A 27,782-nucleotide genomic window follows, 5' to 3' on the forward strand; every position below is an offset into this window, starting at 1 on the left:
AGGACGACAGAGTCAACGCCGGAATCCTTAAGAAGGCCAAACGTCCTATACTACGAAATCAGCAGCTTCTCTGGCCGTGAAGAAGTTACAAGAGAAATGAAACTTACTAGACACTACGGACTTCGCGCAATTGGAAGCTGAATAATTACACACTACTTTGGGACACTCGTGCACGTAGACTAAGTAGAGTCTTACCAGTGCTTTCTACTGCACGTAAACACGTGTGGCGTTCTGCAAAAATACATTTTGGCCATTATCAGGCGTTGCGCAGGCGACGGTGACGGCAACAACGGGATTTGCTTAGGGCGAATGCCACATACTCCATCGGAATGGCAACCACGCAGATTGAGAAGCAGGCTAGGAGCAGAAGAAAGAGGCCGCTCACGTCCTCCACTTTAATTGTGTGGAAGGTGAAGTACTGCGCCGACTGCGAACCGGTCTGGCTTTTTTGCTTGGCCCTCTCGATGATGGTCAGGCGGTACCATTCTGGCAGGCCTGACTCGATGATCCAACGGGTGCTGCGCGCAAATGGGGAAGCACTTCGGTTAACTAGCGCATGTTTTTGAGGCGCCCTATTAACATTTTCTCGTCTGTGAGACAATTGTTGGCAAATGCGACAATGGGACTAGCCCATGAAGCACTTTATGTTACAGCCTATAGTTCAGCGGAACCGCAATTTACTGTCTTATAAGAGCACAAAACTGGCAATTATTTTTTAGAAAAGTAAAGATTGGACATTTAAATACAAGCCACTCGTATCCTGACTAAGACATTGAGCCTCTCTGCAATCGACCACCGAAAGTAATGCATTAATATTCAGGATTATAGCCCTACTATATCATTTGTATAAAACACACGCGCATAATGAGTGAAATTATCTCGAGCACAACAATATACGATTCTAAAGTAAAACACCCCGTCGCTGACATCCTTTGGCTCTCCTTTTCGAGCCTTGTTCCGATCTTCAGCAACGAATTCCAGTGCGACAACCTGGTAGCCCGAAGTATGGCGACCAAACAGCCTGGTTTTCGGGCACCGCACATTTTCATCCATGAAGTACAGCGCCTACTTCTTTGCCAGCCCAAACCTGCCCCGCAGGCTTCTGTGCCGCTACTCAGCGCATAGGTGGTACTTGAGAGCGATCTCGTGTGGTGGCAATTGTATTTTAAACACTTTACTCGATACAGCCCCGCCGCTTTAGTGCAGGGGTTAGGGCGTTCGATTTCTCTTCCCAAGGATTCGGGATGGAATCCGAACCACGGTGACGGCTTTTCATGACGGCGAAACGCAAGGCATCTTGTGCAGCACGATGTCAGTGCACATTAAAGACTCCCGGGTGGTAGAAATTTTCGGAGCCATCTATACGGGCGTCCCTCATAGCGTGGGTCGCTTTGGGACGTTAAACCCCGTAAACAAAACCGAACCAAAGTTTGTTTGATGCATACATATCTCAAATTATTGCTTTTTAACGTCACCGGAAAGCAAGTTTTTTTTACTAAAACATTGCACGAACAGTTACTTTCCCTTTCTAATTTTGTTACGGTCCCATTACCGAATGACACCCGCTCAAAAATTATAAAGCGCTATTTTAATGTAGGTTCAAAACCGTTTAATGTACTATATACCAGTGTAATAAAATTCATATTGGAATTCACTGAGCTATTACTTTGTTACTAGAAGGCAAATTTAGGCGGGAACGATGATAGGGCAGAAATTGCCAGACACGAACTTACACCAGTAATCGCATACACCATCCTAAACGCGTCGTCAATAAAACAGCCTTGGTGATTGAATGTGAAAACTTCAAGCGAGAAATCGCAATCAGATTTTAAAAAATATGTAACGAAATGCATTTAACATCGGCGAAACGTATCGTAACAGATAGATCCAAATAATAATTACTGTTCGCCAAGGACGTTAGCGCAGTGTAGTGTCATATTAAGGTTTTAAATATCGCAGCGCTGCCTTTATGCATCTCCATAATAAGCCGCAGGTGTTGCTTTCATGTCATTCAATAGTGCGCGTCTTTTGAAACAATGCTCATTTTCTGATGCTCCTCCTTAGTAATCCAGATGGTAAATTCACTGAAGCCTTACGGGAGAAAAGGTGGCCTTGTTTTCGAAACTGTTTTTATCAAATAATTCCATTCTACTCAAATCCAACACGCATACTCAGCATGCAAATCTGTTCCGGAGCCAAAAAAGAAAGTAAAATAAACCTTTTGTAGGATGGATCACTTGTAAAATAAAGGTTTTACCGGAAGCCGAAGATTAACAATCAAGCAAATGACCAGGCCATAATTTATAATGCGATCGATATTCTTGTAGTCTTAGTGTAAATGTAGCTTCAGCGTTCCCACAATAAATTGCGGCAAAGCTGAAGCTCCACTTTTAAAGGTATCGCATGAGAGAGTAAATAGCTCCCAATTGCCCCTCTCCCGTTGGAAATCTATGTTAGCGCACATGATATTTTCTACTTGCTCAATTACTGTATTTAATTCACGCATCTATTATTGCACAAACGCTCATTAGCATACAGTCGTAAGATGCAACGCTATGCAAAAGGCTGCTCGTCATAAACATATATCCCGGCTTTAATACTGGTACAAGAACGTGGTAGCTTGGATTTACAGGGGCATCGCATTCAAATACAGGGGACGATTCCATTCCATATCCTCTTATCTGAACGACAAAACCTCAGTGGTAAGCACCTGCCAGCCTAACGATGTGATATGGCCTAATAACGTCACAAAATGCGACACCCAGACAATCACCTCGACACAAACTCCCAACTATCATCCGTCAAAGACGCGCTTGTTGTTTTTCCCTTGCGACGCTATTGCCGACAAAGCTGCCACCAGATTTCTTGGAGAATGGGGTATTAAACGCTATCTGGTTAAAAGGTTTAACGAGCACCACATGCAGAAAATGGATTCTACAACAAGGAAGCATTCACTGAAGAGTCACTCGTAGGTGGCTAACGCAGACTACAAACACATACATAATTCGGCACGTGCAACTTAAGCAAGATAACGTGGAATTTTGTGTGGTATTTACCGCTGATGGAATATCTTGCGCAAGCTTGTCGGGAGATTCCGGCTCACCCACATGCCCATGGTGAGGTTCATAGCAATCTCTTGCCCCATGTAGAAAAGTCCCTTCGGGGGCTCTTTATAGAGCCGCAGCAGAGCATGGTACAAGAGCGTCTGGTCCAGGAACACCACCTAAGTGCAATTAGAGACATTGAGCTTCTTACGCTACAAAAAAACCTAATGGCTTAACCGCAAATGCTAAAACTTAAAAAGCAATCTGTATTTTTCAGTCCTCCTTTGTACACACTCTTGAAAGTCAATACCTGTAACTTAGGACTGCACTGCGCACTGCCTACAATGCTACCCTATACCTGGATCCAAAAGCATGCACGCATACTCTCATTGATAGTGACCTCAATAATTTTTCAAATTTTTAAAAATTAATATATATTATGTAGAGATTCGCAAATTTCTCAACATTTCGCACCGCATTAAGGGAGGTAAGAACTGTCTGCTGCCCCTTGCAACTCCTTGAATGTTCCCACGTGGGTATTCTTACTCTCGCATGAGTCCACCACGAAAATCGCTCCAATTCCGCTGAACTTATCTCGGCTCAGTCATAACGGTTGCATACAAAAATTATCATCAACTTGCCATGAACAGAGCAGCTGTGGCATAAACTGCTCTCTTTAACGCAATCTCTGCGGACCTCTACCAGATATTATCCACCAATCATTGTCACTCGATCCATTGAGCCTAATTAGGGACTACTCTGCAAAACCACTTAATATCCTGCGAATATAACACAGACGCATTATCCACACTCTAAAATATTTTCTTTCCCTTCTCTTTTTTTTCTCGTAGGTAGCCTACCCAAACTCTTGGGAGGTCCTCAGACCCCTTCGCCGTACAGCCTGAATTCAGTTGCCAGCAAAGGTCTGGATGTTAAAATCATTCCATTTCAACGGCATCCTATACCCATGTGGCTATTTCCTAGCCATATGGGAGCCACTTCAAACTAGTAGGCGCATCACCATGCCAGTGAAATTTGTAAGCGAGTGCACCTTCCTTCCTCGTCCTCTTTCACGAGAGCAGACGTGAGCAATATTTCGTTTATTATAGGTGTTGTACGTGTTTAGTTTAGTGCCGCAGTCGGTAGCGTCGGGTCAAAAGGTTTAAATATAGCATTTGGAGAACGTTTAAGATTGCCGTTAGGATAGACGCCATAGCGATGTGTTCGTTTGCTCCATTTACTTTTTTAGCTACGATACTGTACGACGAAATGGTTCAGCATTTTTGTACAAGGTACTACGGTACGACGACAAATCACTTTGTTTTGGTTGTGACAGAATACGACACTGTGGCTCATCACTTTGAATTTTTTTAGCTACAATGAAATACAACGCAATGACGCAGCACGTCCTACTGATATTTTGTTTTTATTTGTACGTTTACACTAATATGTCCTCACTTTTTATAATTACTTTTAGTTGCGTTCTTGTGAATAATTATTCAATAAATTATGACTTTAGCACGAACGACCAATAGCTCATCACACTTTCCATCCGTTACCTAGCGCTAATCGATTAACTACAGGAATCCATATTTCGTTCCATGTTCTAAACACTTCCGACAACTCTCGACCACACTAGAGCCGAAGTTAGGGTAAGGCGAATTCTTTTCGACCGAACGAGCGGTAACCTGCGCTTTGGATAACAGCCATCTAAAAGTCAATTCAGTGTACAAGGCCCCTACTCTCAATATTATTGAGGACATATAGTTCTTTCAGTGAAGGCGAACAGGTGAGCTTGACACGCTAAAACTATTGAATGAAGAGCAAGAGGAGAGAAGGAGATTCCAAGCTGGTGCGTGGTCGAGAGAAAAAACGGTGCACAATGAGGAGATTGTTTACTAACAGAAAAATAAAAAATAGGCTCCAAAGATAGGGATAGCTTGATACACTTGTTTCTTGCTCCAATAATCTTGAAAATAGAACCAGACTGTGACAGTAGCACAAACGAGTTCAAAATCCTTGAACTCCTTGAACAATGTCAAGGATATGCAAAAGAAGAAGCGAGACTTTGTGTAATAAAATTTTGGCATGCAAGTGTTCTCAACGATGTTTGTATGCAGTGAGTCGCCAAACTACCAAAAGCCAGAGAGGGCGCGCAAGTGGAGCTGCCATCGATAAGGCTTGACATGGCCTTGTCAATGAGAAAAAAGTCACTGATAGAAGGCACTTAAGGCTACGTATAAGCTTTGAAGGTGAAGTTGTTAATATATCTACGAGAGTTCATATGTTGTTTGTAGGAACTCGTCTCATCAGCTAGCCTCCAATCTGACTGGTATCTACTATAATATGTGCAATGAATACTTCCTCTAATTGGAATAACAGCAGTTAGGGATGGGAGCATGGGAATGGGAGCAGATAGAGAATACCTCAGTAATCAGCCATTTTCTGATGACATTGCCTTGCTAAGTAACTCGGGGGATGAACTGCAAATAATGATTGATGACCTAGACAGAAAAAGTAAAAGGTAGGCTTAAAAATCAATATGCAGAAGACTAAGGTAATGTTCAACAGCCTCGGGAAGGAATAGCAGTTTACGTTAGGTAGCGAAGCACTGGAAGTAGTAGGCGAATATGTCTACTTAGGACAGGTAGTAACCGCAGATCCGGACCATGAAAAGGAAATAACAAGAAGAATAAGATTGGGATGGAGCGCATTTGGCAAGCACTCGCAGATTATGACTAGCAGCTTACCGGTATCGCTCAAGAGGAAAGTATACAACAGTTGCATCTCGCCTGTACTCACCTATGGGGCTGAAACGTGGAGGCTAACCAAGAGAGTTCTACTTAAGTTGAGGACAACCCAGAGGACTATGGAACGAAAAATGGTAGGGGTAACATTAAGAGATAGAAAGCGTGCAGAGTGGGTCAGAGAAATAACTCAAGTTACTGATATTCTAGTGGAAATTAAGAAGAAATGGGCATGGGCAGGATAAGTAGTGCGAAGAGAGGATAGCCGATGGTCGCTTAGGGTAACAAACTGAATTCAAAGAAAAGCAAAGCGTAGCAGGGGGCAGCAGAAAGTAAGGGGAGCGGATGAGGTTAAGAAGTTCGCAGGGGTCAAGTGGATGCAGCTAGCACAGAACCGGGTTAATTGGAGAAATATGGGAGAGGCCTTCGCCCTGCAGTGTGGGTATAGTCAGGCTGATGATGATGTGCAATGAGAAAGTGAACACTAACAGCGGAACGTTGCATAACACGGACATCACAGCTCTGAAATAAAAGTAGTGGAGTGGCGCTACATTGAACATACATAAGTCGCAGGTTGGAATCCCGGTTGAAGTTGGAGTTGGCTTCTCCTTTCTTTTACAAGAGGAAGCCAAGGCAAAAGGCGACAAGCCTGACTGGGCCTTGGCTCCCAAAACAGTTAACAGGCAGACAACAGCACACACCTCTAGTGTATATAAAATATAAAAAAAAACATTCTGCAACACTTACATACCATATGTAAAAGATATGGTATGTTACATATCTGATACATATGATATGATACATGCAGTATTCATTGGATATTCAAACCAACAGACCACGAACTCAATAACATAAATTTCATAGGAGAACATATTTACACAAAAAGGATTGCATATGAGAAAAATACAGTTACTACCACCAATGAAATTATAGGGGATGTTCATTTAAATGTTGTTTTACGTTCTTTTTAAATACCCTACGTGCCAATGAAAATTCCACATTTGGTGTGTTGATAAGGGATGGCACCTGAAACGGTGATTTCTGATTTCTATTGTTGGTTCGAGTAATAGGTACACGTTTTTTCGTGTTCGCTGATCATACGTTACTGCAGATCTATCAGGTAGAGTAGTATACAGCCTATTATGGTGAATGTGCTGCAGAAGACGAAAGTAGTAAATCTGATTAGCGGCTAATATGGCATATTTTTTAAATAAGGGTTTTGTACGCAAGTCGCGCGGTATACCGTAATAACCTTCAATACCTCAAAGGGCTTTTTATGGAGAACAAGCAACTTATTAATATTTTTAGAAGCTGTGGTTCCCCATATGAGAATACAGTATGTTAGTTTGGAATAAAAAAGAGCATAATAAATTGAAATTTTTGACCAAACGGGTACCAAATTAGAGCTTCTGTAAAGACATCCTACAATTCTGCTCAAGTATTTTACTAAATTTATATTGTGCGTATTCCATGAAAGGATTTTATTGAACCAAACGCCCAGAAACTTGTGATTCGTAACTTGCTTTATAACGTTGCTGCTATATTTAATTACTATACTACATTGAAGAGAGGTGTTGATTGGCCTAAATATGATCTAGGTAGTCTTATTAAGATTCAAACTGAGTTTATTTGCCGTCAACCAAATATCTAAATTGTTTAAATATTAATTGACAGTAATTTCTAATCTGGACAAGGCACAGTTGGTAAAAAAATATTTGCATCATCCGCGTACATGATCAAATCAGGTGAGTTAGGAATATTTGTGATATCATCAATATACACTATAAATAACAATGGTCCCAAAATTGATCCTTGGGGAACACTTTGCCGTATACCCATGTTAATAGAGCAGCAGTTATTAACTCGTACAAACTGTAGCCTGTTCCACAGATAACTTCTTAATAAATCTAGTGGCACACCACAGACTCCATAATCAGCCAATTTACTTAATAAAATATCATGTTGTACAGAATCAAATGCTTTTAAAAAATCCAGGAATAAACCAAGGGTATATTTCCGACATTCAATGTTATCAATTATTTTTTCTTTTATGGTTAACAATGCTTGTTCAGCGCACCTTCGCTTCACAAACACTGAAAGCTGGTTATAATGCTGTATTTGTGAAAGAACTTTTCGAGCCTAGTATTGATTACTCCCTCGAACACTTTGGATAATACAGGAAATATGGAAATTGGACGATAATTAGAAATTTCATTCTTATTTCCACCTTTATGTACCGGGCATACTCTAGCTATCTTTAACTGATTAGGGAATGTTTCAGTTTGAAGCATTAGGTTAATGATATACGTCAGGACATCACATATAAGCATTGATACGTGTTTTAGTGGCGATGCTTTGATGTCATGATGCCCTGCTAATTCGTTATCTTTCAAGTTTTTAATTAAACCATTGACTTATTTTGTAGTTGCAGAATAAAAGTTAACGGAGTTTGGTAGTGGATTAATCAAATTTGAGTACGTTGTACCTGAGACTGGATTATTGAAAGCTGCGTTGCCAACGTTGTCTTGAGCTGTCTCGAGCTGGTCTGAACTTTGATTAGGAGACGTATGCTGAAGGCAGCTTCAAATCGTTTATCACCCGGAAAGTTGTACGATGAACGGTTGCCTCACAATGTTGATAGGAATGACCGGTGTTCGAGTAACTGTAACTTGACAATTTCAGCTGCTTAAGCCGGTTCGAATCCCTGTCTGTAGCCACCAACTTGACATGCTGATGGATGCTAATGGAAACAAAATCGTTAAACGCCATCCTGATTGCTGCACAAAAAATTGTTGCGTCGTATTTTGTTATGAAATCAGGTAACATCTTAGTGCTACAGCACTGCTATCCATCTTATTGCAAAAACCCGATATCTGAAGCCGTTCTGTCCTTTGACCTTTCCGAGGGACTTGGGGATACTACAGACGCAAGTGTGACAGATACTATGCCTTTCTTCTCCTGTAAATCACTTATGGAACGACGGTGAGTAAATGAGTACTCTTTAATTATCATTGAAGTTTGCCCGAAGGCCGATTCAAGAGAGAGGGGTAGTAGGGTCCGGGTGAACACATTTCTGTGTCAATGCCTGCCTAACGTACAAACTACCAGAGTGATAGCAGAGTGGGTCGGGTCCTAGCTTCGTCGCTGCTCGCTGTTTTCCAAAAACTGAACGTGGTGACAAGGCCTGGAAAGTGCCTTTTTCTAATGTCTTGGAAGCCAGGTGGTGTGCGGTTAGGCGGTTGTTCTTATTGTATTTTCTGCATAGAATTGCGGCCACCATGTGGTCGTAATCTTGCCGGTCTTCTGGCTCAGCTGCCAGGTTATGGCGCCTGGAATTTTTATTCGACAGTCATTTTGCAAATACATCTGCGGTGAATGCGTAGCCAGTGCCTGCCCTGTGTATGAGCGGTTGGACACCACGGGGAAGCCCAGGTGGTAGGAGGTTAGGATTAACAGGAGTCTGCGCCTCGAGGGCATGTCGCCTTTCTTGCCTGGCCGTGCTGACACTTTTGATCGGGTTGAGTTCATCAGGTGCAGGCCGGACCGGATGTAGCGGGACGGAGTGGCCGCCGTTCATAGTCTCGCTCACCAACGCGTGCGGAGCGTTGTTGCCAATGCCACCTGCGTGCCCCTTACTTAGTCCACTATCACCTCCACGCCATGGATTCTAGAGAGTACGTGGCTGCATGTTTTGATGTTTCCCAGTGTTGTGCTGATTCTTTGTGTGCCTCCAAGGCATTTGAGGGCTTCTCGCCTGTTGCTATATATAATTACCTGGCCCTCCTGATCCTCGCAGTCCTCTTAAACCTCCTCTCTTATTTTCTGAACTGCGGCCAAGATTACTGAAAACTCAATTTGAGTGGAGGTGGGAGTGTGGTCGTATGGATGCGTAATTTTGTGAATTATCATGAGGCAGATACCACAACAAGTTTTGAGTAATTTGCCGATCGTTCTTTGGCCGCTACTGTAAATACTGTCTTTTCTGTTTTGTCCCAGGGTGCTGACCACAGAGTGGTTTGAGAAGCCGCATTAGCACGAGCCACCATAGTTGAAAGAGTCTTGAGATTGATGGTTGATCTGGTTGATGCAGTGTTGCTGCATCAGGTGGGGGAACATTGCGAAGCAGTGTGAGCAATTTGCGCCCCGGTACAATATTCCATCGTGGCACTTTACGGCCCTCATAGTTGATTTGTGTGTGTAGCGGTAGTCCTGTGATTGCACGCCTGCGCTCCAAATGAAGGGCATCCAGCTATTTGTGTGTTCTGTTCAGGTAGAACCATGTTGATCCGTTGCATGCTTTAGAACTGAAGGTGGAGAAGCACAGTTCCTTGATGACACGGGCGCCGGCGCCTCCAAAGCGACTGTCGAAGCGCCTGATGAAATGAATCTGCCGTCATCAGGCAAGTCGGAACTGGCGCAGCCACTCCTAGGTCCTCCGGTCCCGCTCAACGGCACTCCCAATATCCGCACCCATTGGCCCTCAGGGCTTACAATGAACCGACCATATAGAGTGAGAGAAGTTTTGTCTCTCCGAATCTTGCCCACCCACTAGAAGGAGGTGGGTGTTCTCCGGCGAAGGTAGCATACGAATGACCGGGATGTATCTTTCTAGTGCATTGAGTGCTTGCGAATTTCTTCCGTATTAAGATGCGTTCTTCCAGGGTCTACCCACAGCGTGATGTAATCTGAGTGGAACGTCAATTAGTGGTTCGGTATGCATCGCAGTTTCAACGCTAGGTTCCGCATCACCAGATTAAATAGGACTAGGGACAGAATTGCTGCTTGAGGCACACCTCTCGCGTTTTTCGATATGTTCGGATCCCGTCATCGGTTAAATGCGATGTCGTGGGAGGTAAACATCAAATTTTTTTAGCCAGGAACAACTGCACGAAGTTCGTAATCTGTGTACCTGTCCCGGCCTTCTATAGAGCGACATGTGTTGCCTGGTACGCAACGGTGGTACGCGCTTCTGTAAGGTCCACTGCAGCGAATATACCAACCAGCGTCAGGCGGGCTGCTTTGGCCGCTTCCCGAAAACACCTGCCGCGGTTGGTAATATAGCCGTAGCCCCAAGCCTAGTGCTGTGCGTTAAATCAGCCGTCGGAAGCATCCTCTCTCGTGGGCAGCATACCCAGGTGTCGTCCAGAGAAAATCACCGGTACTCCTCATACCATGTCTAGAAAAAGTTGCTTCAGGTCAGCCATAGTATCCTACCAACAATAGGTTGTGCCGTCAAAAGTGCACCGCACTGCCGCCACTTCTTAGACTGAGTTATTGTAAGTCGCGGTGTCGACTTCCACTTCTTGGACCGGGTTATTGTAAGTCGCGGTGTCGACTTCAGCCTTTTGGATTTCCTTGCACACAAATATCGCCACTCGAGCTTCGGTCACCTTCTGGGGACCCCCGCTGCTTATATTGTGTTCAGTAGTCGGTAGAAAGTAACCGTAATCAGTCACTTTAGGCTCTATTCCCCTTGTTTTCTGGAGTAGAAGAGCCACTGGCCGCCCCGAAAGGTGGAACAGATTATTGAGTTCCATAGTGCTTTGACGTAGACTGTGACAGTTCTACCGCAGAACATCGGAAATGGGATCAGATGACCGAGCGATCAGGCTGGTTACCCAAGTCTGGATTTAGCTGTTGCTGTACTGATCCATTATAATTGAGAAGAGGTGCCAGAGTTTGCGCGACTTGCTGGACTGTCGTCCGCAGTAGTTGGTGATTCTGTAGCTCAGCAAACGAATACTGCTGCATCATTCTCTCTTGTCGTTCTTGTTGTCGCACTAGCTGCGCTTGAAAGAATTCAGCTAATTTGGTGCCTCCTTTAAAGTGGGCGTGGCGGTATTAGTGGTCACCGGAGCGGAGGCGGGCGTCTGGTGGTTCCCTTCAAGTGATAGTCGCACACGGGCCCGGAGTTCTTTGTGTCGCGCAGTCATGTTATCTCTGCAATGCGCTTGTTGGCGTCGCCAAGCGCAAGTTCCATTTCACAAAGGATCTCCTGAATGTTTTCGGGCAGTGCACGCTCCTCTTCGCGGAGTGCCTCAACCATATTTTCGAGGACCCAATCGGAAACATGGTTCGGACAATTCGATGCCCGGTGCGTTTGGAGGTATCGCAGAGGCCTAGGTGGCTTTTTTATGGAGCTCTTGAACGCCGACATGCGACCCTGTGAAGGTGCGAGCATGATCGCTTGCATGAGAACAGAGGGTTCTGTGATGCTGCTGCGACTGGTTTCAGATAGCGTTGCGAGATGATTTCCTTGTTTGCTGGAGCGATGGCATGTCCCTTTGCGGCGATCCCGTGAGCGGCGAGCGTTCACCCTTTCCTTTAGCTTGTGTTCGTAGCGACGACAAACGGGGGAATTGGCCTCTGCGGGCAGGTGGTACCTTTGGCGGCAGTTTCAGCAGTACAGTGTTTGCTCGCGGCAGGCAACATACTTCTCACACTTTCGTGGGTGCGGGCAAATGTGTTGCTTATGACCAAGTCCTAGGCACTTGTGGCATACGAAGGTCTGCCTCGTACCTGCGTCCTTAGTCAAAGTGATCCAGTACCGGATCGTTGGTGGCGGTCTTGCACCTTCGAACGTGATCATGCTCATAGTGGTTTACCGCACTAACGCCTAGAACGACAATAAACACAACACCACGGAGCGCGAACTAACAACTGGTTTTAATGGAAGAAATGGGAGTAATTTTATACACATAAAGTTGATCTTCATCAGACACACATAAATACATGAGGAAACCTCACCATTTTATCAGCCTCGTCCCGCAGTTTCCAGTGAAGCCCGGAGGCAATGTGGTAGCTTTCTGAGTGGAGAGCTTCCCGTAGTGACGTCAGCGTTTGCGAACGGTTTATCTGGTAGGTTACCCCTTCACACATGCCTTTTTCTAGTGCGTGCAGTCGTTACAATGCCCGACTATATTGCCGGAATACCCTGCTTAGATCCCGACCACCGGCGGCAGCGTTTCGCTGGAGACTAACAGAAGAGTCCTTCGTGTGCTGTGCGATGTCAGCGCACGTTAAAGATCCCCAGGTGGTCGAAGAAACTCTTAGCCTTCCACAAGGGTTCCCCTTAATTTCTTTCCACTTTCAGTCCCACCTTCCACCCTTCGCTTACGGCGCGGGTCAGGTGTCCTGGGAACCAATTATTGTAGCGCGAACCAATTATTGTAAAGTCGCAATTTTTCCTAGATCGTGGCCCCGCTGTCGTCGCAACGCCCCTTGCGCCGTTGCCTAGCAACCACTGTTTTGCCGCCTAGCATGACGTAGAGGAGAGCGGCGCTCCTCGCCATTGGCATGACCTCAGGGAGAGAAGCCGGTCGCCACGTCTAGCATAACGTCAGAGAAGGAAGAGAGCCGGTGATAGCAGCAGGCGCTCGTAGCGGCTCTGTATGACAGAGAAGTTCGTCGTAGCCGTGTGGCGGAGAGTGAGTCGGAGTTTGAAACAAGTCAGGCTTAGCAGGCGGAACGAATTCGACCAGGCGAAGGCTAAGAGCCAAAGACCGAGGAAGAACGCGCAGAACGTCTCGATAAGTGACAGCGTGACGATGCAGCTCGACAGGGTCGCCTAGCCGCTGAAGGTGCGTCGACGACGGGGGACAAAGAGGCCCAACGCATCTCGCTATGTATATCCTGGCATAGCTGAGCAAAGCCGCAGCCAATTATTGATGATTAATTACTGGCGTCTGATGGATAGTAATAGGGACACATTTCGTTGCTGATAGTGTGATTGACTTGAGTCTCAAAAGACGTTCTGCGTGTTCGGCATCACATGTTTCGACTGTCACAGTACTGGAGACTCGATTCTTGCGGATACCTGCATGTTGGCTCAAGACAGACGACGGGGCCTCTGTCATCACTGCTTCGTGCAGAACTCATTTTGGGACGTCGGCAATTACTACTTTACTCCTGGGTTGAAATGTAATAAAGTAGTTGAGCAGCTGACTTTGGTGTAAGACGCTTACCACTGATGAGCTGTCTGTGTCTGTATCTTTGGTCGTGACCGGCGTTTTGGTCCTTGTAGGACCCATAAACCTAATCCGTCATAGGAGTCGTGTGCCGAATTTTCTCGCGGCGACCAGTCGATTTGGTAGTCAGGCGTGCTTACATGGACGATGGAACTCCGAGAATGATGCGACTAACACGAAGTAATAGTCGCGTCGGAGTCACTGCCGTCTGTCTCCATGTTGAAACGCTTCACATCTATATGGGCATGGCGACGTGTGTCGTGTTCTCCACGGCGGTCGTTTCATATTTCATGCGAGGGCACTCGTTCGCCGCGGAACGTCCTTTGTGGTGACGCTCGTGAGACACCGAGCATCGGTCGCGCTCACTGACAATTTGGGCACCCGTCTTTGAGGTCTTTCGTAACTTGTCAGTAGGCTGTAGGACTTCGGCGGAGGCGAGCCAGTAAAGCGAGCTAGCAGATACAGTGGTTGCTCTAGTAAGCAAGGCAGTTGAAGCAAATTTAGAAGCTTTGAGAGTCCCAATCGGTGCCGCGCACGAGCCATGATCGGCCTAGTCTGCCCTCCCAGGAGCGGCCGGCGTTAGGTTTAGGTAGAGAAGCAATGCTCAGGCTTTCGTACAAAATAATTCGTATCAAATGCAATAGCTAATAAAAGTATAACTTGAAGAAGGACGTATGTGTAAAGCACATGTAATGTGTGGTCTGGAAACATGACCGCCTGATTAATTAAACAATCCTGTGGAAACGCCCAGTTGCTGAACGATATGCCGTATTTAACTGAGTTAAACTGTCAGTATTTTTAATTGGTAAGCATTATGTGGCTATGAAGGCGGGTTTCGCGCGGGCATGACTTTGTCGGCGCTGTAAGAGAGAAACTAGTGTAAAGAAGACAAAAAACGGAAAGCGCTGCGGCATCGCCATCACCATCGCTTCTCTCCGGCGCCCATCTCTCGTGCTGAAGCTTTGCCCTGCGGCTGGCAATTCGACTCTGCTGTGCCCGAATTACTGGCAGCGCTAGACGTTCAAACGAACTATTAAATCCACATTTCACTTGGTGGAGGTCAATCTGAGGTTGCCTGTACCCATCTCGCCCTGAAACTTCGCAGCAGAACGTTAATTACCCCAATGACGGAGCCGACGTCATTGCACCTACCTCCGCCCGTCACCTGCACAGGTGCGATTCGTCAACAGGACCCCGCTACCTTTAGTGGAAGCAGCGATGACGACGTCGACGATTGGCTGACCACTTACGAACGTGTCAGCCGTCACAATAACTGGGACGACAACCGTAAGCTCAACAATGTCATCTTTTACTTGGGCGACGTCGCTAATCTGTGGTTCAGAAACCACAAGTCGGACTTTACTACCTGGGCGAATTTGAAGACGAAGTTTTCTGATGTCTTTGGCCGCCCCGCCGTACGGAAACTCCGCGCGGAACAGCGTCTTGGGTCGCGACTGCAGCTGCCCGGTAAAACGTTCACCAGTTACATTGAGGACATTGTTGATATGTGTCGTCGCGTTGACCCGGTCTAGACCGAGGCCGTTAAGATACGTCATGTTCTCACAGGAATATATAACGGCGCGTTCTACATGCTCATCGCGAAAGGCCCCACTACGGTCAAGGAAATCTACGACCTCTGTCAAAGCTACGACGAGCTCCGGAAGGAGCGTGTTTTGATTCGCCAGCCTCATGCATTACTCGCTGCACTAGCCGCGGAGAGAGAATCATCTAGCCTCTCTGAAGACGTCAAGGCTTTTGTACGCCAGGAGGTCGCGCAACCACTGTGCCTGCAGCCATATGTTTAGGAGTCGTCAACAACTGGCCTTGTTCCGGAGCTTCGCCGTGCAATCCAGCAGCATGTATCTGAAGTCCTCCCTAATCTTGTTCCTCAATCAGCTCCGGTCGCACCCTCAATGCCGTTCCCCACGCCCACAATTTCATCGTCCAGCGTTGCGCCACTGAGCTACGCTCCAGCATTCGCGCCGGCTCCTCCTCAAGTACTGCGTCGTACGTATGCCGAAGTCACTTCAAGTCCACCTGAGCCAGCATATGCCTATGCTCCGCCCCCCATGCGGTCGGCACCAACAGCTTTTGCTCCCCCCTTGCTTTCGACACGATCTCCGTGGCGCACTTTAGAGAACAGGCCTATTTGCTACCACTGTGGCATCCCTGGGCACACTACACGCTACTGCCGGAGCCGAATAAATATGGCCTTTACTGTACGGCCTGCGCCACCTTATTTGGCCCCCCAGTTCCCAGTCCCATCGGGTCCTCCAACAGCACCCCCTGATCCTCCGAAGTTCCTCCGTCGTCGTTCGCCATAACCACGTCGCCGTTCCATTTCGCCAATGCGCCGACGTCCCGCTACCCAGCCGGAAAACTAACCGCCGCAGTTCGCGAGGCACGAACTGCGTATTCGACAGAATTTCAAAGTCCTCGTCTTAATCCCGCGAATGTTATTCCTGTCATCGTTGAAGGTGTTCATACTCTTGCGCTCGTCGACACCGGTGAAACTGTATCAGTTATCAGCCAAAAACTCTGCCGCTCCATCCGAAAGGTGACTACGCCTCTTGAGGGACTATCGCTTCGTAACGCATCCGCTCACAGTATACAGCCGACAGCTATCTGCACTGCTCGCGTCGTCATTGCTGCAGCCTTGTACATCATCGAATTCGTCGCTCTCCCCACATGTTCTCATGACGTCATTCTCGGCTGGGATTTCCTGTCCCAGCATCATGCTATCGTTGACTGTGCCAGTCCTCAAAGAGCTCTTTGAACCAAGTGATGCACCGTCAGATGCCCTGCTACACGAGCCGTGTGCTCGTGTTGCGGCCAAACTACACGAAGCTCACGACACAACCATCCCACCCGTTACCGCAGTTCTGGTTCCCCTCACTGCCTCTTTTACCACTGCTACGACAGTCCTCTTTGTGCCCTCTAACGTTGTCTGTCGCCGCCGCTACTTACAGCTGCCGTTTGCAGTCCTTGACATGGACAACGGCGCTTGCACACTTCTGGTAGCCAATCCTCTTGCGTATCTCGCTATGTTGATCGAAGGGAAGTGTCACGGCCGCTTCGAGCCCGTGGACCTTCTGTTCGCCTTTGATGATATGTCATTACCTGTTTGCCAAGTTGACGCCTTGATTCCATCTCGTATGGCTTCCGATACGCTAGAGCGGAACCTTTTCGACCATTCTGTGGACAGCGCTCTAGAGCCGCGTCGCCGTGAGCAATTTTGTTGACCCTCTACACAATTTCCGCTCCTCCTTAGACATCCCGCAATCTTGCTTTGGCCGCACGACGACCGTTTCCCACCTTATCGACACTGGCGATCACCCACCTCTCCATCAACGGCCGTATCGTGTGTCTACGACTGAGCGCCGTGTTATTGCGCAACAAGCCGATGACATGCTGCAACGCGGAGTAACTACAGAATCCTCTAGTCCATGATCGTCTCCTGTGGTCCTAGTTAAGAATTAGGATGGCTCAATACGATTTTGTGTTGTTTATCGCCGTCTCAACAAAATCACTCGTCGTGATGTGTACCCCCTCCCACGAATCGACGATGCCCTAGACTTCTTGCAAGGCGCAGAATAGTTTTCCTCACTCGATTTACGCTCCGGGTATTGGCAGGTGCCCATGGCAGAGGCGGATCATCCTAAGACCGCCTTTATTACTCCAGACGGACTATACAAATTTAATGTTATGCCATTCGGACTCTGTAACGCCCCAGCCACATTTGAAAGAATGATGGACACTGTACTACGCGGCCTGAAATGGAACATCTGTTTATGCTACCTTGATGATATCGTCGTCTTTTCAACCGACTTCCCAACCCACCTGACTCGACTTCGGCAGGTCTTCACCTGCCTAACCCGCGCCGGTCTTCAACTGAACCTCAGATAGTGCCGCTGTGGTGCCCGCCAGCTAACAATACTCGGACATGCTGTGTGTAAAGATGGAGTTCTGCCTGATCCTGAGAAGCTGCGCGCCGTCGCTCACTTTCCGAAACCGACCACTTTGAAACAACTGCGAAGCTTCGTGGGCCTCTGCTCGTACTTTCGTCGTTTTGTTCGGAATTTCGCTACCATCATAGCCCCCCTCACACAGCTCTTGAAAGGCACCCCTAACCTCTCCTCTTGGTCGCCAGCCTGCGATGATTCATTCGCGACACTGCGCACTGTTCTGACGTCACCGCCAATCCTTCGCCATTACGACCCCACTGCACCACAGAACTTCACATCGATGCCAGTGGCGTCGGCCTCGGCGCCGTCCTCGCCTAGCGCGAGCCTGGCTTCTCCGAATACGTTGTCGCCTACGCAAGCCGTGCTCTCACCAAAGCCGAGTCCAACTACTCCGTTACCGAAAAGGAGTGCTTAGCAATCGTGTGGGCTGTAACGAAGTTCCGCCCTTACTTATACGGCCACTCCTTCGAGGTAGTTACAGATCATTACGCTCTCTGCTGGCTCGCGTCTCTCAAGGATCCGTCTGGCCGTCTCGGGCGCTGGGCTCTCAGGCTTCAGGAATACGACATCCGTGTAGTGTACCGCTCTGGCCGCAAGCACTCTGACGCTGACGCTCTTTCTCGGTCACCGGTGCGCTCGCCTAACTCATCGTCCCCTCCTCAAGCATCCTTGTCAGCACTCACCATTGAGGATATGCTTTTCGAGCAACGACAAGATCCTTGGGTTTCTAACCTGCTAGATATCCTTGGCACTACTTCCGCGGCTACGCATCCTCGGGCACTCCGCCGACAGGCCTCCCATTTCGCCGTTTGGGACGGCCTTCTCTACCGAAGGAACTACAACTCAGATGGCAGAACGTGGCTTCGTCATTCCGCGCTACCTCCGCTCCGAGGTGTGTGCCCACCATCACACTGACCCGCAAAGCGCTCATGCCGGCGTCCTCAAAACCTATGATCGAATTCGTCCGAGGTACTACTGGCGGGGAATGTACAATTTCGTACGTCACTACATTCGCTGTTGTACCGCCTGTCAACAACGCAAGATTTCTCGCCACCCTGCTGGCCCTCATCAGCCTTTACCGTGTCCAGCTCGCCCGTTTGATCGCGTGAGAATCGACCTTTATGGTCCGCTACCATGCAGTGTCGCTGGTGATCGATGGGTCATCGTCGCCGTCGACCACCTGACCCGTTACGCCGAGACTGCTGCACTTCCCACGGCGACAGCCCGAGAGGTAGCCCATTTTCTTCTGCGACACTTCATTCTTCGACGCTGCGCCCCCGCGAGCTACTGAGTGATAGAGGTCGTGTCTTTCTTTCAGAAGTAGTCCAAGAGCTCCTGTCGTCTTGTAAATCGATACATCGGGCTACAACTGCGTACCACTCGCAAAAAAACGGCCTCACGGAGCGCTTTAACCGTACGCTTGGGGACATGCTCGCAATGTATGTTACATCTGAATCTGGAAGCTCCAACTGGGACCAAGTACTGCCATTCGTAACGTTCGCGAACAACACGGCCACCCAAGCACCAACTGGATTTTCGCCCTTCTTTCTCTTATACGGCCGCGAACCATCTTCTACTCTGGACACAATTTTGCCATACCATCCATATGCCTCTGAGTACAGTGCTTTGTCAGACATTGTACAGAAGGCCGAAGAATGCCGTCAGCTAGCTCGCACGTTTACCTCCAACACTCAAGGCTATCGCAAAGATAAGCATGATACCGATACCCCTGCTCCCACGTTCCAGGCCGACAGCTTCGTTTAGCAATGCATTCCTGCCACCAACAAACTAGACACCAAATACCGCGGACCTTATCGCGTCTTGGAACGCACATCCCCTGTGAACTGCGTCATCGAGCCAGTCACCCCTTCTTCCGACCACCACCGTCGCGGCCGCGAGATTGTCCACGTTAGCCGCTTCCAGCCATATTACAACCCTCTGGTCGTCTCTTCTGCCTGAGTCGTCAGGATGACGACTTCTTCACGTGGGGGAAATGTAAAGAAGACAAAGAACGGAAAACGCTGCGGCATCGCCATCACCATTGCTTGTCTCAGGTGCCCATCTCTCGTGCTGAAGCTGTGCCCTGCGGCTGGCAATTTGACCCTACTGTGCCCGAATTACTGGCAGCGCTAGATGTTCAAACGAACTTTTAAATCCACATTTCATCATCATCATCATCATCATCAGCCTGATTATACCCACTGCAGGGCAAAGGCCTCTCCCATATTTTACCACTTAACCCGGTTCTGTGCTAGCTGCATCCACTTGACCCCTGCGAACTTCTTAATCTCATCCGCCCACCTAACTTTCTGCCGCCCCCTGCTACGCTTTCCTTCACTTGGAATCCAGTTTGTTACCCTCAGCGACCATCGCTTATCCTCTCTTCGCACTACATGTCCTGCCCATGTCCATTTCTTTTTTTTAATTTCCACTAGAATGAAGGTAACTTGAGTTATTTTTCTGACTCACTCTGCATGCTTTCTATCTCTTAATGTTACACCTACCATTTTTCGTTCCATAGCCCTCTGGGTTGTCCTCAACTTAAGTAGAACTCTCTTGGTTAGCCTCCACGTTTCAGCCCCATAGGTGAGTACCGGCAAGATGCAACTGTTGTATGCTTTCCTCTTGAGCGATACCGGTAAGCTGCTAGTCATAATCTGTGAGTGCTTGCCAAATGCGCTCCATCCGAATCTAATTCTTCTTATTATTTCCTTTTCATGGTCCGGATCTGCGGTTACTACCTGTCCTAAGTAGACATATTCGCCTACTACTTCCAGTATTTCGCTACCTAATGTAAACTGATGTTCCTTCCCGAGGCTGTTGAACATTACCTTAGTCTTCTGCATATTGATTTTCAAGTCTACCTTTTTACGTTTTCTGTCTAGGTCATCAATCATTATTTGCAGTTCATCCCCCGAGTTGCTTAGCAAGGCAATGTCATCAGCAAATCGCAGATTACTGAGGTATTCTCTATCTACCCTTATCCCTAACTGCTCCCATTCCAAGTCTCTGAATACTTCCTCTAAACAAGCTGTGAATAGTACTGGGGAGATTGTGTCTCCTTGGCTAACACTTTTCTTTATGGGAATTTGGTTACTTTCTTTATGCAGAGCTATGGTTGCTGTGCAGCCACTATATATATATTCCACCACTTTCACGTACGGCTCGTCTACCCCCTGATTTCGCAATGCCTGCATCACCGCCGAGGTTTCAACTGAGTCAAATGCTTTTTCGTAATCAATGAATGCTATGTATAAGGGCTGGTTACATTCCGAGCATTTTTCTATCACCTGATTGATGGTATGGATATGATCGATAGTAGAGTACCGTTTCCGAAACCCTGCTTGATCCTTTGCTTGATTGCAGTCTAAGGTTGTCCTGATTCTATTAGTGATTACCTTAGTAAATACCTTATACGTAACAGACAGTAAGCTGATTGTTCTGTAATTTTTAAGGTCCTTAGAGTCCCCTTTCTAAGGGGACTCTAAGGGGAATCCACATTTCACTAGTTCTTATATCGAAAAAGAGTACTACCTTCGGACGCTGTGTCAAAGAAATGTGGGAAAGTGGTGAAATTGATCATGTGGGTTTATGAACATATTACAGCCTAGTTAAGTCTATCAAACATCCAAATAGTCGGGAGGTAGTATAGATGTTCAAAGGGTTTCCCGTGGTACTCAACATCCGGTGACATAGGCCTACATTTTCATGGCGGGAAATTTGAAATGTTTGAATGCGAACAATTAAGCGGTAAAGGCCGTCACTTGAGTGCACAAAAGGGTGGGAATGATTATAAAGTGTGTAAATGGCAATGAGCCAGCTGCAGTCAGAAAATATCCGAGAGCACTGCAGCATATGCAGTGCCGAAATGCGAAACCCTCAGCCTTGCTGCTGCACACGGTACATCGCGCTCCCCATGTCACACACAACAGCACACCGTGCCTGCATCAAAGTTCACCAGCGCCCTATAATTAGTTTATAGGAAAGGCAAGGCGCAGTATCAGTCTGACTGTCTGAAAAACTTTATTGAGCATATATAAGGGAGAGGGATGTGTAGGTGGGGTCCTTAGTCCAGGACCGCAGCGGCTGACGCTGCTATCCGCACGTCTGTCACGAGGGTACGATGGGCTTCTAGTCACAGCTGGATAGGGCAGCCTCCCACCCCTCAAATGTTGGCCATGCATTTCGGTAAGGCCCCGCCGTGGTAGTGCAGTCCCATCAGGAATTCTGTGTGGCTCAGTGCTATGGATTATCGTCACGGTGACACTAGTGCCAGATCCTTGTATGAATATTTTGCCGAGGGTATTGTGAAAAACTGCGGTTTGCTGATGACATTGCCTTGCTAAGCAACTAGGGGGATGAACTGCAAATAATGATTGGTGACCTAGACAGGAAAAGTAGAAATGCAGGCTTGAAAATCAATATGCAGAAGACTAAGGTAATGTTCAACAGCCTCGGGAAGGAACAGCAGTTTACATTAGGTAGCGAAGTACTGGAAGTAGTGAGCGAATATATCTACCTAGGACAGGTAGTAACTGCAGATCCGGACCATGAAAAGGAAATAACAAGCAGAATACGATTGGGATGGAGCGCATTTGGAAAGCACTCACAGATTATGACTAACAGCTTACCGGTATCGCTAAAGAGGAAAGTATATAACAGTTGCATCTTACCTGTACTCACCTATGGGGCTGAAACGTGGAGGCTAACCAAGAGAGTTCTACTTAGGTTGAGGACAACTCAGAGGGCTATTGAACGAAAAATGGTAGGGGTAACATTAAGAGATAGGAAGTGTGCAGAGTGAGAGAAATAACTCAGGTTACCGACATTCTAGTGGAAATTAAGAAGAAATGGGCATGGGCAGGACATGTAGTGCGAAGAGAGGATAACCGATGGTCGCTTAGTGTAACAAACTGGATTCCAAGGGAAGGAAAGCCTAGCAGGGGGCGGCAGAAAGTTAGGTGGGTGGATAAGGTTAAGAAGTTCGCGGGTGTCAAGTGGATGCAGCTAGCACAGAACCGAGCTAAGTAAAGAAATATGGGAGAGGCCTTCGTCCTGCAGTGGGTATAATCAGGCTGCTGCTATTGCTGATGATGATGATGATTGTGAAAATACATGATGTTTTGAAAGATTCAGAACTTGATGCTCAAATTGCTGCGGTGTCCAGAAATCTTGCACAAATAAAACGACTCCATTGTTCGCGGCCGGGAAGCGGCCTGCAAACCTTGTAAATATTTGACTGTATATTTTGTCATTATGTACAGTCGTGAGTAAAAGTGGTATACTACACTCAGCCGGTGAGAGAGTTCAAAAAAACTGCATTGAAAGGCCATCTACCGACAGTGTAAGGGACAGCGACAGTGAAACATGCATATGGACAAAATGGTGCACTGCCACTATTGTCTCGATTATAGGTCGCTGTTGCTAGATAAAGTTGGCACGCAATTTTCCCGAGCACCACCACTGGCTGAGTGTTGTATACTATTTTGCTCAAAACTGTACATGTCGCAATAAAGAAAAAAAAGCCGCGGTAGTGCAGTGGTAAGACGCCAGACTACTGTGCCGGAGTTCCTGAGTTTGGATCTCGAAAGCGGCTTTTGCTTTTTTTATTCTTTTTTAATTTCCGAGGTGTTTTTATGTTTTCGTTGATACATGAATTTGCGGTCTTCAGTATACATTAGTGGGTCGTCTTCCAATATTCCAAGCTTCAGCCACAAATGAGAGCGAGAAAGAAATTAAGATATACTTTATTTTCATAGAGCATGTTCCCCCTCCTTTTCTCATTAGAGATAGTCTATCAAGTTTTAAGCACGCCATTCGCAGTCTGCTGCTTATTTCCTTCTCAGGGAGAGGATTTGCAGTCACTGACTATCAAAGAAAGATGCATATTCTCAGAATTTTCAAGGCCTTCCAATCCTATACATTTTCGTCTTCTCAGGCTTCTCGCAGGCAAATTAAATGTTTTGTTTTCCACTTTTCGGGTATATCATTGCATTTATTGTGAACAGGTAGTCTATCGCGCAGTCATGTTTCTCGTTCGACATTCTTATAACGGAAAATATGCATAATTTTTGCACAAACGTTTGAAATAAAATACCTTTCCCTAGTCGTTCCGGGTTTTCTCCTCAATGCCTTGCTAATCCATCAACATACCTTTTTGGACTGGAGGACATCATCGAATGTAGGTCTCGAGAAGACATCTTTGACTGGTAGAATGCCACCCAGACGATTTGACTTTGCCCAGATCATGCGCTGGTTTATATCAGGCGAGTTCTACGTAGAACAATAAAAAACAAGTGTGCTGTGTTAACGCCGTCTTGGCTGTGGGCGCTCCCTAGTCTACAACTTGCAAGCAAATCTAAACAACAAAATATATTCCGAACACAGAAACTATGCAGCCATAGAAGTTCATCCCGCCAGATCTATATCGGTAACTGCGGGTAAACTGATTGTAACGAAGATCACACTGGCACCTACACCGACGAAGATGATGCTCTTGGATTACTCAAGCCAATCATAATGAGTGCGTTCACCGTTTCCAGAGGCCAACAATAACAACTTCGGCTGCTCGGTGACGTGTGCGTTTGGACCTAAGCCTTGTCAGACCTAGTCTTGCCCTCCACTGCTTGAGTATCTTACGTTAATGTTCTCAGTTTCCAGACCCCCTCACCCCCCCTCCCCTCCGGCGACTTCAACAAACCAACTTCATCAACCCCTCTTCAACAGAATTACTGCGATGGTTTTAGTAGTGTAGCGGTCTCTAGCCGACTGATTTAAGTATAAGAATGATAAAACCACTACAAATTTGTTATCATGCAGCGGCCTCCCGTTTGGTGCTGGTTATACCAACAACAGGACAAAGAAACTGATCGCTGAGCCAAGATGCCTGCCTTGCATCGAGCAACGCTCCAAGTGTGCCGTTACAGCTGCCATGGTGCAGATGCCATTGTCCAACTCAGTGAACCTCAAGAAAGTTACTGTGTTTCACTGTTTCCCTCCACAAGCTGCACGAAAGGGGATCTTTGTGTGAACTTCGACTCAGAACTCCTTACTACCCGGTAAGAAAAAAAAAAGCTCCGATGAGCCGTGGCGAAAAGGTAGGCCATTAATGTGAGCTTATCGAAATAACGGGGTAATAAAAACCAAAGGCAACACGAGTGTTAAATTAATTGCATTGATTGTAGGCTAACCCAGCTTTATGCGCTAAAATATTCCTTCTGTCAATTTAGTGAAATATATTTACCAGTACAAAATACACTAATGTTTATTCAGGCAAAAGAAGCATAGGAACTCATATATGCACAAAATTATGTCAAAAACGGAGATCGCTTCTTCGCTCCCCACGTGCATCCGGTACCCCGTCTTCGAATTCTTCAGCTAGAGGAGATAAAATGTTTCAGCATTCACATAATTTATTTACCACAGGAATATTTCCCGAATATTAAACCCGCCGTAACCTCCTTGAATGGCGAAAGAGTCGATACCTGCATACGTCCATCCAACCTTCGCTTCATTAATTCTACCATTTAGGTACACCACCATGTTACAACCAGGACTTTCGCTATGCACCAAGAATTTTTTTTGCGTCAGTTGATTGGAATCTGAGCGCCCTGAAGAGGCAGAACGTTCGGGGTGTGTAGGGTTTATCACGTAAAAAAAATAGACGTTATAGTTTATTAATGCATAAATTCTCAAAGGCGGCTTTATGCTCTGTTCGTCTGCTAGACAAGGATGCGATTAAGCATAGATTTCTGCTCATATTCAGAGGACTACGCTGCTCAGCTTGGTGCGAATAACCATGCGGGGCCATTTGCGCGAGCGCACGCTACTTCAGCTCGCCCGCTAAAGATTTCAATTCGCCATGTAGAATATTGTGAAGGTTTTCAATCACTCCTTGGTGACATCTTCTGTGTATATTTTACCTTAGAGTGCGGAGAGCTTGCTAGGCCGAAAAACGTTTGAAATGCCCTAGTTTTAGGGGAGGTTTCAAGGACAATTCCTAAACTGCTTGAAAAAATTGATGCCGACATGTGGCGTTCACCGCAACTAAACGAGGCCCGATAGGTCCTTGCCAAGAATGATGGCGCCTGCGCTCTCGAAATCTGAAAGCGGGTTTCTGAGTGCGAAGTGCGTGTTTACATCTATTCATCAATGCAGAAACACCGCAGACGCCCATGGCCGCTATTGCGTCACATTTTTTAAGGCGGAGTTTATTTGTCACCCTTAATTTCTTTACCGCTTCCTGTGTGCATATTTCCTTTTTCTCTAAACAACTATAGTTTCGAAGCAACCTGTTTTTAACCATGAATGTAGTGCCAGCAGCACAGCCTAACAAAACTGTCCATTCCATTTGCAATCAAGAATTGAATTTTCAGGCTAAGCCAGCGTTCCCTTACTCAATCTTGAGCTTGAACAGTCCCTCATGAGCTTGCAGAAGCTGAGGTCAAGATGTATCTAGTGCTTTCTACTGCTGATCAACTGTATAATGCATGTGCGCTCGTTCGGCTAAGCTACATATGCTTTGGCTCCGTTAGGCAACAAGTTCAGCGCATAAACAGGTAAACATGTATGAATTACTTGGACGGCGCACACGTCTCACTCTTGCAGAGATGAAGCGCATGTAGCCTTTTGCAAAGACATTCTCGTGGTTCTTTTATTGAGCACTGCTAACGTTTTCAACGATTTACAGAGGTTTGCTAATGATACCTTAAAATTGATCTTTCTCTCTTTGAAACTAAAAAGACGGGACGGTATATCATCCTCACTATTACGAATCAGGAGCTCCGTAATGAAATAATCAGCTTGCTGGAGCACACATCTTCAACTGTTCAGTTTAGTCGCTCAACTTGGTGTTACTTTTTATATGAAGCCACGAACTTGATTTGGCAGCTACAGTGTAAAGTGAACGACATTTCGGTAGAATGGAGGGCACAGCCTTTACTGGGAAATGCCTGTATAGAGCACAGCTCCAGGTGTTCGTTTTAATATGACTATATAAACCAGCCGGTAATTAGTTGATACCTCCGGCTTACTCAGCGATTACTGCGAATTCACTTCATTATTGTGTAGCTGAAAGTGTGCCCTCTGGATTAAATTGCAGGCCAAGCCGTTTTTGTAGCTTGTGATATGAAACTCCTTCACCAGATTGCAGTGAAGCCCTGTGTCATAAGCTGCCCTCGCAGGCCGAGAAGAGTATCAAGAGGAAAACATCAAGCAGCCAAGTATTTTTTGCAACAGGGGATGTCGGGATGTCGCAGTCCGTAATGGCATAAATGAGTGGATTACCCATCGGCATTTTAAGGAGCCCAATAAGCCACGCGATATCTTTGTCGTTTTAGAATTTTCTTAACTTCTGGCACTGGCAGCTCTTATGCCAGAAATGGGTACATCCGCTGTTGTAAAATTTACACTAAAGTGCTTTTATTGTAGAGAACATTTTCAGCACAATCGCGAATCTTACGGTACCCGAAAAATCTCTTCATAAGTGGTGCCCCGTATGATGACCGGCAGCACTTCTTTGCTCTGCATGATGTCCTGCAGGGTGTCCAAGCGCGGGCGCATATCCTTTGTGGTGAGGCTGGCCTTCATGTGACCAGTGAATCCCGCAGCCAGCACGAACACGGCGAGCCACCAAGTGCCGATGAGCCAGCGCTTCGCGGAGCCGATCGTAATTCGAGGTGAGGCTGGGTACACAAAGAATGTACGTAACAAAACATTCGCCAACAAATATCATTCTACTCTAGGTTACTCTGCGCCGACCGGTTTCGTAGTCAGTTAACAGTAACTATAGTACATATTTTACACTTTCCTACTCGGGCTTTCCCAGATGTTTGTAATAATTGCTCTTCACATCATGGCTAAACGAATAAGCGCTCTATCTGCAGTGATGGACGGGTGGCTTTGCCCATTGTTTGTTCAGGCGAATGATGCGAGCTGGTATGCTGACCAATCGAGTCTGCTACTACAGCTATGAAATAAAAGAACACGAGCGAGACAGTGTCGACTTTTCCTGATGTTTGGAATTTTCAGCATGCTTCCTGCTTCTACAAATATTTAGTA

General features: G+C 46.6%; 1 protein-coding gene and 1 long non-coding RNA gene across 2 annotated transcripts in view; one reads left to right on the top strand and one right to left on the bottom strand.

The window, feature by feature from the left end:
- Nucleotides 1-254: 254 nt before the first annotated feature.
- Nucleotides 255-27,311, bottom strand: LOC146209387 (uncharacterized). The gene is made up of 4 exons (XM_084580200.1): nucleotides 27,189-27,311; nucleotides 23,877-23,996; nucleotides 3,057-3,223; nucleotides 255-518 (listed from the first exon to the last, which is right to left on the bottom strand). The coding sequence occupies exons 1-4, from the start codon at nucleotides 27,309-27,311 to the stop codon at nucleotides 257-259; spliced, it is 672 nt and encodes a 223-aa protein (XP_084436326.1). The 3' UTR covers nucleotides 255-256.
- The window catches only part of LOC146209388 (uncharacterized), a 37,201-nt gene continuing 33,965 nt past the window's right edge, over nucleotides 24,547-27,782 (top strand). Inside the window, exons 1-2 of the long non-coding RNA XR_014703430.1 lie at nucleotides 24,547-24,781; nucleotides 27,264-27,400. This is a non-coding gene — a long non-coding RNA (uncharacterized LOC146209388). The remainder of the gene's footprint in view (nucleotides 24,782-27,263; nucleotides 27,401-27,782) is intronic.

Source organism: Amblyomma maculatum, chromosome 1 (genome assembly GCF_055883805.1).
Source record: "Amblyomma maculatum isolate TAMU_Amacu chromosome 1, ASM5588380v1, whole genome shotgun sequence".
In the NCBI taxonomy this organism is placed as follows: domain Eukaryota; kingdom Metazoa; phylum Arthropoda; class Arachnida; order Ixodida; family Ixodidae; genus Amblyomma; species Amblyomma maculatum.

What these genes read in the sequence shown, in the direction of transcription:
- LOC146209387 (XM_084580200.1), bottom strand. Translation starts at nt 27,311, where the DNA reads ATGAAGGCCAGCCTCACCACAAAGGATATGCGCCCGCGCTTGGACACC. An exon ending in CTTATGAAGAGATTTTTCGG is followed by an intron (nt 23,997 to 27,188) that starts GTACCGTAAGAT and finishes TGTTCTACGTAG; the next exon opens with AACTCGCCTGATATAAACCA. An exon ending in CGCAAGATATTCCATCAGCG is followed by an intron (nt 519 to 3,056) that starts GTAAATACCACA and finishes ATTTGCGCGCAG; the next exon opens with CACCCGTTGGATCATCGAGT.